This window comes from Lepisosteus oculatus, chromosome 8 (assembly GCF_040954835.1).
Source record: "Lepisosteus oculatus isolate fLepOcu1 chromosome 8, fLepOcu1.hap2, whole genome shotgun sequence".
In the NCBI taxonomy this organism is placed as follows: Eukaryota; Metazoa; Chordata; class Actinopteri; order Semionotiformes; family Lepisosteidae; genus Lepisosteus; species Lepisosteus oculatus.
Window position 1 is genome coordinate 17,238,227 of NC_090703.1, and position 9,824 is coordinate 17,248,050.

The window sequence follows — 9,824 nt, forward strand, 5'->3', positions numbered from 1 at the left end:
ATACAATCAAGAAACAAGAACCAGAGAACACATATGGAATCTAAGCAGAAGTACACTTAAAACTGAGAACAGAAGGCCCTCTTTGCACAGAACTGTAGAAGTCTGGAACAAAAACACCCAGCTATGTTGTTGAAGTTGATACCTTGGATTCTTCCAAGGTGCCCCTTTAGTATGGTTTCTTGTTCTAATGTAATACCGTTCAGAGTTGTCTGTAAACAGTTTCGTACTATCGGTTATTTTTTAGGATAGTTTAGCATATTGCAGAATACCTGGCTTCATCACCTTGAAATTCTATAATAATTCACTAGGTCTGATTTTCAAAATCTAGAATTTGTCACTTTTCAGTCTGTCTTGAAAACATATAAATCTCAAATTAACCAAACAATTAAACATGTTTCCTACTAGGGAACTTGCACCACACTGAGCAAATTGGGAACTATCAGTGAACAAGGAGCTCACATTCAATACAAAATACGAGAGAGGTGGAAAAAATTATATTTCCATCTGTATAACTATGCTTTGCAATTCTCTTCCAAGATGGATTAGTTAATAATTAGGACATTATTTTAGACATTTTAAATCCTATTAAGAAAACAAAGAACATCCTAAGTGTGTATGGTCTCTTAAAAAAATCACAAGAGAAAGCATCTTCACCTCTATGAACACTATCAACTTGATATAATTATTAGTGTACATCCAACTAAAGACGCCGGGTATTTTCTGACATTCAGTCAGGAAGATAGACAGGTTGGGTAAACATGCAGTTAATCTTTTAGCTCAAGTTTAATAAAAAAAATAATGCTTCGTTGCCTTATTCTCACTTCACACAACTACATATTATTCTTCAGAAATCTAATAATTAGCAGGTAAAACATATTTCAAGACAGATGAGTATGATTATATGTAGTTGTATTCTGACACCAAATGGAACAGCTTAATAAAACTCCACACAGGGAAGCCCGGTTGATTCTTTTTTAATTTATGCAAAACTAAGGACAAAACAGGCCTAAATCAGGATTGTCACAGTTCCACAGCACACATACACACTCCCACGCACGCGCACACTCAAAAATGCGAACACAAATTCACACAAATTAAAATAAGCGCCAACAGACCTAAGCAATGCCTTTTTGTAGCATTCCGATTGTCCTCTATAGCCTATAAAGCACTAACACTGAAGCATTTGTTTTCTAGAAAATAGACTTTTCTTATAAAAAAATTATATTCAACTCTAGTGGCACTTCTACAAATTCTATAAAAAATTTCCATTGACATTTAGTAGTAGCTTTCATTGTACACATCAAAATTCTGAGATACAGTAAAATTTCTGCACAAGAAACAAACAATAAATACTTTTCATGATTATACACAATTTCACAGTGTGGACCTTAACTGCAGTAGACAAGATTCCAGTTTTAATATACATATACACATTTCATTTTTTTAACTTAAAAGACTAAGTTAAAAATTAATATAACATCCCTAAGCTGCAAGGTGCAAGGGATGCTCTAGCAGTTACTGCCACAATTACTCTATGAATCTGTACTCCAGTGTTTCACCTTTAACCCCTTAAAATCCTACTGAGCCACATGTAGACACATTCATTTTATGCGTTTGTGTTTAAGGCTTGTTTGTTACACAATGTACTGCCCTCAAAGTTGTGGTATACATTACTCTCAGTTACAAGCATGTACTTCTCAAATACATAAGGCTAAAATCAGTTAAGCACAATGTGACTCAAAACCTCTCAAATAAACCAACTTTGTTGGTTCTGCTTAAGCAATTTTATTCTGTTAAAATTGTCATATCTTATAATGGTGTTTAACAGAACACCACATGCTTTTTTTACATTAGGGTAGGGACCAAATTCAGCACTTTGATCGAATTCTAACTTTGCAGCAAACAGATGAGATGAGGAATTCAAACTCCATGTATGAAGTTTGGCCCTTTGTGTCTACAAGGCACATAGAACAATTCCGAAAATATAAATAAAAACACAAGCTAAAAAAGTCAGACAATCATAATCCATCTCCGATACGCTCTACACAAAGAATTTGTATATTCACAGTTTTGTTTTCCTAAATGTGAACATTTTAAAATCAGCAAAGAAAAAACTAGAGCAAACTAGCTGCATCAAAGAAGATATTTCCTTCCTTCGTTAAAAAATAATTGAAACTTCTCTCCTGTGTGTGTTCAGGGTTCAATTAGCACACAGTATAAACAGAAACATTTTGGAGAAATCACGAGATCAAAATGTTTAGGAAACAAATAAGCACTTTTCATGGAAATACTCTGAAAGTGGATTTTCCTCTCAAGTCAAGCATAGGGTCAAAACTAGCGGTAGATCGATGAATGCTTAACTCCAAGGCACCATTCCTTCTAAAAAAAAAAAACATCACCTGTAATATACACAGCCCTTAAATCTATTGTACATTTAAATACATTTCTCCCCCTAACTTTCTAATTACCACGGTGTACCGAAATTAAAATATTTACAAATACACTATAACAACTCTAAATATATGAATGAAAGTGTTTTTAGATAATTTTCAGAAACCTGATCATTTCGAAATATTAAAAGAGTTGTAATCCAGTTACTTGTGTTCGAAGTTCAATGTAACTTCTTTTAGTGTGCAATCTTTATTCAAAGTGGTACAACAAAGCACTTCTCTTAAACATGCCTGGAAAAAAAAGTAGATCACGGTGATCAAAGTAGATGCGGTGAAATGAAAAAAAAAAGTCAGCAGTTACAATTGTTCAGTTCTCCGTTCAAAAAAATCCCTCACTCCAAGAAGTTCATTCTTTTTAACAAAAAATAAGAAGTGCAAGGAGTTTCTCCTTAGCAGAGGAGAAAAATACAGTCATTAAAGTACATTCTAAATCATAAAAGTGAAGAAAATAAGGGCACACAAAGTTCCAAAATACCTATGATGGGAACATAGGAAAGTTTGTTTTCTATAGAGATATTCAGAAACTAAGGTCTACTAACCCAAAGCGTCCATTATTCTCTTTCAAATGAGCTGTTTTTCTCTTGCTGTCTTTTGTTTTGCCAGTCTGAGCTGATAAAGCATCCATTGCTTATTTTCCCTGTATTGTTTCCAGCAGTTAAGTACAAGAGCCTGCAGCATTATAAATGAGCCTTAAGAGCCTTAAACCCTTTAGGAAGAAGAGAGAAGCTTAGGAAGAAGCTACCACAGCGTGTTTGAAAGTCTCTGAAGACTGTGCCTCTAGAAATTTTGTTCATCTAAAACCTGCACGTTGGGAGGTAAATAAAAAAGGAAAGACTGCAGGCTATTGTAACTTAAAAAATATTTAAGAATATTTTTTTTAATAGCAGCCTATACAGGTCTTGGGTAATGAAGCAACACTTTGAGAATGTAATATATGCATACTCAAAACAAGTGCTTTTTTTGTTTCTTGGGTAGCAGATCTTAAAAGTTTCATTTAAGATGTTTGATCTTTATCACTGAATACGACACCACTAAAGAGGTGATTCACATTACAGTATTGATATATTGCAAATAAAAAATCAGATTTTAGCCGACACCACTGAAGTTAGTACCTGTGTCGGGAGCTAAACAGTCCTTCAAAATGTATGTTCATTGAACAAGCCAAGATTCTCAATTAGTCATGCATAACAACTCAAGCTAAGTGTGTTGTATCTATTAAAATAAAAAAAAGATATATCAGTGTGCTTTGATATTGTAAATAAAAAGTAATACTAAGCATCATACTCTAGTAAACCCTGAACCAAAACAAAAATCTAATAAATACTATATCAAGTTTTATCAGGAAAGATAAAAAGAAAATAACTTAGTTTAATTTTAGTGCTATATCCAGCTCTTGTAGCATCTCACACAAGGAAAATTAAAGTGAATCCAAAAACAGTTCTAACGCATCCACAGTACTGACCAAAAAGGCTCAAAAGATAACTTGCCAATTTGTGAAATTAAGTTAAGTCCACTAGAGTTGCTCAGACTATGTGCAGAATTAACTGAGTTCAGTAGTTTTCTAGCTGTAGTATATCATATAGACTGTAACTTACTCAAAACCTGGAGAGATACCGAGATACTTTAACCACTGGCAACAGGTGGCAAAACAAATGCTTTAGACAGGTCAGAGAATAAGAACAAATTATATAATATACTGCAGCTTTCCAAGAAGACTTATATGCGTGTACAAATATACAAGATCCTATACAAGTTCTTTTTGACTGATAAACACGTACCATAAAAGCAGATAAAGACGCATCTGGGTCAGTTTTCATACTCAGCATATGCGTCAGTACAGCAGGCAATGTCACCATAGCCAAATATATTGTTTTGTTCTCCATTTCAACCGAGTCAAGCCATAAAGCACAGCAGCATTCAATTTCTCAGCATTGTCTTAACTATTCTTTCTAGTGCATGCTTCCAGGATCATTAATTCACAGTAAGGACAGGAATGCGAGGACTTTAAATAAACTCCTTTTAAAGGCTCCAGAAGTATATCCAGGCCTTTCTAGATCTTGCACAAAATGAATTTTTAAAGAAGAAATCTCACTGGCTTTTTGTTTAAGCTACCAGCTGCAGATTCAGTGAAAGGGGTCACAGAACACATCCTATAAATAAACATCAACACACTGCGTGGAAAAAAAAAATAGTGAAATACTATCCTGTTAGGTGTGCTTTCACCTTCTTTACACTGTAACTCTTCGAATTATTTTCTTCTTGCACTTGTATCCTGGAACTACCAATTATGGTAATTCATCATAAGCCCAGTGCTACTGATTCCATTTAAACAACCCTCATATCGGTATATTTCTTAAATTAAAAAATAATAAATAATATGGAAAACAAAGATCAGCAATAGATTACCACAATTGGACCGGTTGTGATTTCCTAGACTTTTTTTGTTCAATTTACACAAGCCCTAGTGATGGAGGTGTTGCTGTACACCGACTAGCGAATCTGTGGTTTGCTCTTCCTCATCACTAAATCTTGTGCTCTTGGCATTTTAAACTGTGGAGCCCTGCGCCTGCAGGGGACAAAAAAAGAAAGAAAGACAGGGCAGAGCATTTCTCCACAACCTGTCATGGATGGAGAAACTTTGCCTGCTGGTGTTGACCAGTTCCCAACAGATAAATGCTTACTGGAAGTTTCTCAAAAGATAAATTCAAGTCCAATAAACGTTCCGACTGCTATAGTTGAGGTGCTCCCTGTTAATTTAGTTGATTGAATGCTGCTACGCTGCTTTGTAAAACAAGACGTCTGCAGGGCCTCCTTGTCTATCGTGATTCTCAATTAGTGACACCCCTGACAGGTTTTCATATGTACAGGCTTTACATAGTGGCATTCCGTTACAGGTGTGTAAAACCACTCCGTCCTCCCTGTGGCGCGCGGAGATGGATTATCCGATGGCCAGTGTCTTGACCAGGCCGCAGTGGAACTTGCGGATGTGGCGGTAAAGGTCTCCGGACTGGGTGAAGCGCCGCTCGCACCACTTGCAGGCGTGCGGCTTCTCGCGGGTGTGGACCACGGCGTGACGGCTCAGGTTGTGCGAGTACTGGAAGCTCTTGCCGCACTGGGCGCACGTGTAGGGCTTCTCCCCGGAGTGCGTCCGTTCGTGGCGCTTCAGCGTGTACATGCAGGAGAAGGTCTTGCCGCACTGCGAGCAGGTGGGCACCGAGCCGTCGGGCGACAGCTTGGAGCGCGGGCCGTCCTTCTCGCGGAAGTGCGAGCTGAGGTGGAGCTGCAGGACGTGGGGGCTAGGGAACACCTTGCTGCAGAGCGGGCAAACGCAGATCTGCTGGCCGGGCGGCAGGAGCACCCCGCTGGAGGTGGAGATGTCCGAGGAGGCCAAGTCGTCCTCCTCTTCCTCCTCGCTCCCCCCAAGCGGCCCCCCCTCTTCCCCTCCGCCACCTCCGCCAGCTCCCCCCCCTCCTTCCTGCTCCATCAAGTCATCCTCCCGGGAGAGCAGAGCCGCCGAGGAGCCGTTGTTGCCTGGGAAGAGGGCAGCGAACCCTGTCACCACTGAGCTCCTGGCACTATTCCCAAAGCGCTGGCTCTCCGGGCTCATCGGCTCACTGTCCTCCTGCTCTGACAGCAAGTCGTGTTCGTCTTTAACAAGTGGCTCGGTGCCCTGCTGCTGGCTGTCGAAAGCCAGCTGTCCCGAGACATAGGAGGGGTGTAAGGAATCTCTGCTAGACAGAGGCTTGAAAGACAAATCCAGAGCGCAGTCCGTGTCATCTGAAGCCCGGGACCTCTGGGACAGAGATGCCGTGGAACTACTGACATCAGCTTTTGTTTTTCCAGCTGTTCGGACGCAGGACTCGGCCTCAGCTGACACATAATTGACACCTACAAGGTCCAGGGACCCGCCAGGGTGACCGTTCGCCTTCTGCCTGCACTGTGCAGACCTTTCACAATCCGTGACAGCCAGCCTCACTTCCCCGTTGTCTGTGTCAAATTCATCTGCTGTGGGCGGCTGCTGCTGCTGCTGCTGCTGTTGCTGCTGCTTTAGATGCTCTCCATCTGAAGAGTTCTCTTTTTCCAGGCAGCTGAGCGCTATCCTGTCCTTAATCTTTTCATCCAAAGAGCACAGCTCCTTATCTTTTAGCTTGCCTTTGCACACTTTTACAATGTCGTACATGTGAAGGTAGCTGGCAGCCGCCAGAACATCCTCCACAGGCAGGGTGCTGAATTCCAGCTTCCCCTCATACATAAATTCAAGGAGCAGGCTGAAAGCCGGGGCTGTCACAATGTCACTGTTCAGATGCACAACGTCCCTTTTGTCTAGCTGGTCCCTGTAGAAGAGATGGAAGTACATGCTGCACGAGGCCAGCACAGCTCTATGGGCTTTGAATCGCGCCTCTCCGACGAGAACAGTACAGTCACAGAGGAAGCCTTGGTGACGCTGCTGACTCAGACACTGCAGCAACTGGCGGCTATGGTCTGGGAACTCCATTCTTCCTTCATAACCTGATCAAAAACAGGAAAAACTGGATATTAAAGAAACAAAAGGCAGACACTCCAAGGACTGCAGCGCAAGTTAGCAACCAGTATTGTCTTGGAAGCGAGCACAGAAAATAACAAACAAAACTAAAAAAAAATTCCATTTACCTCGAACCTTTATAGATTTTAAGTAGCAACCGAGAACAAGATTAAAAAATAGAACTCCATTGAAACACTAAATTACATCATAACACCGCATGTCTGAAAGCAAACCAAATTCAGGAACAGGATGGGCAGCTGTAATAAACTACAACAGTAAAACAAAAAAAAAACACTTTTTAAAAGCAAATAAAAGTTTGTCGTAACAGCGGTGGCCCTGTTGTATATTTAACGTGCACTTGTCTGCATGTGCAAGAATTGTGCCGAATGAACTTGGCAAACACCGCCTATACTAAATGCGCCTATGTGCCTTCGGGATAACTTTCTAAAAACTACACAAACTATTCCTTACTCTAAAATATCACCGGTTTGTTCTAGCTTCTTCTGCGTGCCCTCTAATGCCCCCGTCGTAGATGGCTGTCACCGCCACTTCGCAGACTTACCTTTCTCTCCAGCTAGCAACATAACAGATTTCGATCAGTGATCAATACTTTTTTTTTGCACTTTCCATGTAATTTCAGAGGAAAGTCACCGAACCCATACACACGGCGATTGGTAAGCTGGTCTTCAGGTTTAATTTGATAGCATACATTTACACACACACACAAAAGCAAGCCTCGCGTATATCGCCACTAGTCCAGCGAGCAAGGTTAAGAAAAAAGCAAGGGGAGTAAAGTGAAGTGAGTGCTCTGTTTGCTAATTACACTGCAAGCTGTGGAGTCAGCTGCTCTGACATCACCGCAATGGAAATGCTACCTCCAGCTGTGCTCCTTTTAATGCCATATGTTACTCCAAATCGAGCTACCAGCTAACCCACAGCTTGTTTCCTTTAAAGTTCCAGCAGCCCATTTATAGGCATATGAGATGACAAACTTATTTTACACAGCCTCCATTCGAAACACAAACTCCACTGCAATCAAGTCGATTACCCTTAAATAAACACGCTTGTGTCCTCATTCACAGGTTGGCTACCTACGATAACGCACCACGACAAATACTTGCTCCAAAACGGAAGGCGGACGATTATTGTTTATATTCACAAAGTTCCTCATAATCGGCACACAAATCCGTATTAATTCTGAATGTTTGCGGCGGAACACTTGTCAGAGAAAGTAAAACTCGTCGTCGCTAGGGCCAAGTTAGGGGGCAGTAGCAATTAGCAACACGCATAAACTCCAACTCACAAGGAGGTGTACAACCACAAATGAACTCCGCTGCTGCTGCTGCTGCGCTAGCGCTAGACTGTGCGGTAAGGTAATCTAGTAAGTTTCGGTTACTGCGATCTACTCACACATGAGGCTGAAGCAGCCGAGGAGCCTGGTTTGAAGTGTTCCAAGCTGCAGAGTTGGCTAAAACTACCGTTGTCCTTTCATGATGTGCTCCCAGATGTTGCGTCTCCTGTCGTTTCTTGTGAGTCTCTGTCTGTCCCTGGCAGCCTAGCAGCGCCCTGTAGTGTGTTTGTCAAGCAGGTTGTTAATGGGCCAGTCTCGCGATAGTGCCTACTACAATAGGTACTGTACTACTGCATAACATCACACAGTGGCAGCAAGTAGCAGCTAAGCCTGGAAGGGAAAATCGTGCACGTATTAATTTAGAAAATTATAGCATCAAACTACATCCGAAAAGTTGCGTCTATTTCGTTTAATCCACCATTCAACGCAACTTTATTTTCCCTACATATTAATTTGTTATCGAGAAGTTGGAAACTAACAGTATTAAACTCCTGTTCTCTTGACTCACTATTATACCTATTACAATTCGATACCTTTACACAAACCCAACACTATGTAAACTTACAGTAGCTTACAGTAGTATAATAGCACTTCAAAAATATGAATAACTTGCTGTTAATATTATTTGTAAATAGATTCAGGCACCTCTAAAATGTTATAAAATATGGAAAATGCCTTCCTTCATTCTGAAATATATTGGGAATAAAGGAAGACAATTACAGTGGGTTTTTTTTTTTAATAAAAGCTGAAAAGACCAATTAAAATAATTTTAAATAAGAGCCATGGGTATAATCAACAATGAGGGGGAAATATAGTAAAAATATAATAAAAAAAATAATTTCTACATTGAAATGTTTTTCTACTTGATGCATTTTCCGATTTGCTCCTTTAAACCTGAACTGATGGCAACCTTTTAGATTTTACTGTAGTTATATTCCCAGTGACCGATCATGACTGATCTGCTGTTTGAAGTGTGGAATTCTCATTGTGGAGCTGCTCAAGTGCTTTGAAGATTGTATTTTTTTTTCTTACACTCTAGGTGTCACAAAGAAAATGTCTTTCTCTTTTCCTGACCCAGACAAAAAAATCCAAGCCTTTAGAAAATGCACACAGGGACAGACACAGCACAAGTGGAGCTGGTTAGCAAGGGGTTAAATTTATGGCCCAGCACGAGATTCCACGCCACATGTTCAGTTTTATTTCAGGGGGTCAGGAAGGCCCTTCATGAGAATAGGAAGCCTTTCACCTCCGGGTCATTGGTGCATTTCAAGGCAGGGTCACCAGTGATCAAAGGTCTTTTTCCGTCTGTGCTCTGAGTTCTTTCCTGTTTCTGGCCAGGTGTTGACATGACTCTCTCAGCTGGCCCTGACTCAGCAACGCCCTTACAGGTAATCTCTGTGTAGGAGACCACAAATTGTACAGCCAGTGAATCCTTCTTTATGTCTCCTGAGCTCTCAGGCATTAGAAAAAGAAAGAAACCTTAAGCAAAGTGGAATTGTTT

The 9,824-nt window shown here is 40.5% G+C and overlaps 1 protein-coding gene across 2 annotated transcripts; it reads right to left on the reverse strand.

Moving 5' to 3' along the window:
• Positions 1–958: 958 nt before the first annotated feature.
• Positions 959–8,556, reverse strand: zbtb42 (zinc finger and BTB domain containing 42). Of its 2 annotated transcripts, none has more exons than XM_015350913.2 (2): positions 8,383–8,556; positions 959–6,959 (listed from the first exon to the last, which is right to left on the reverse strand). In XM_015350913.2, exons 1-2 carry the CDS (start codon positions 8,384–8,386, stop codon positions 5,389–5,391), a joined length of 1,575 nt encoding a protein of 524 aa, XP_015206399.2. In that variant the 5' UTR covers positions 8,387–8,556; the 3' UTR covers positions 959–5,388. The 2 variants fall into 2 exon arrangements, with proteins under 2 accessions (XP_015206399.2, XP_015206398.2); XM_015350912.2 differs by lacking the exon at positions 8,383–8,556 and adding an exon at positions 7,535–8,258.
• Between the last annotated feature and the right edge of the window lie 1,268 nt (positions 8,557–9,824).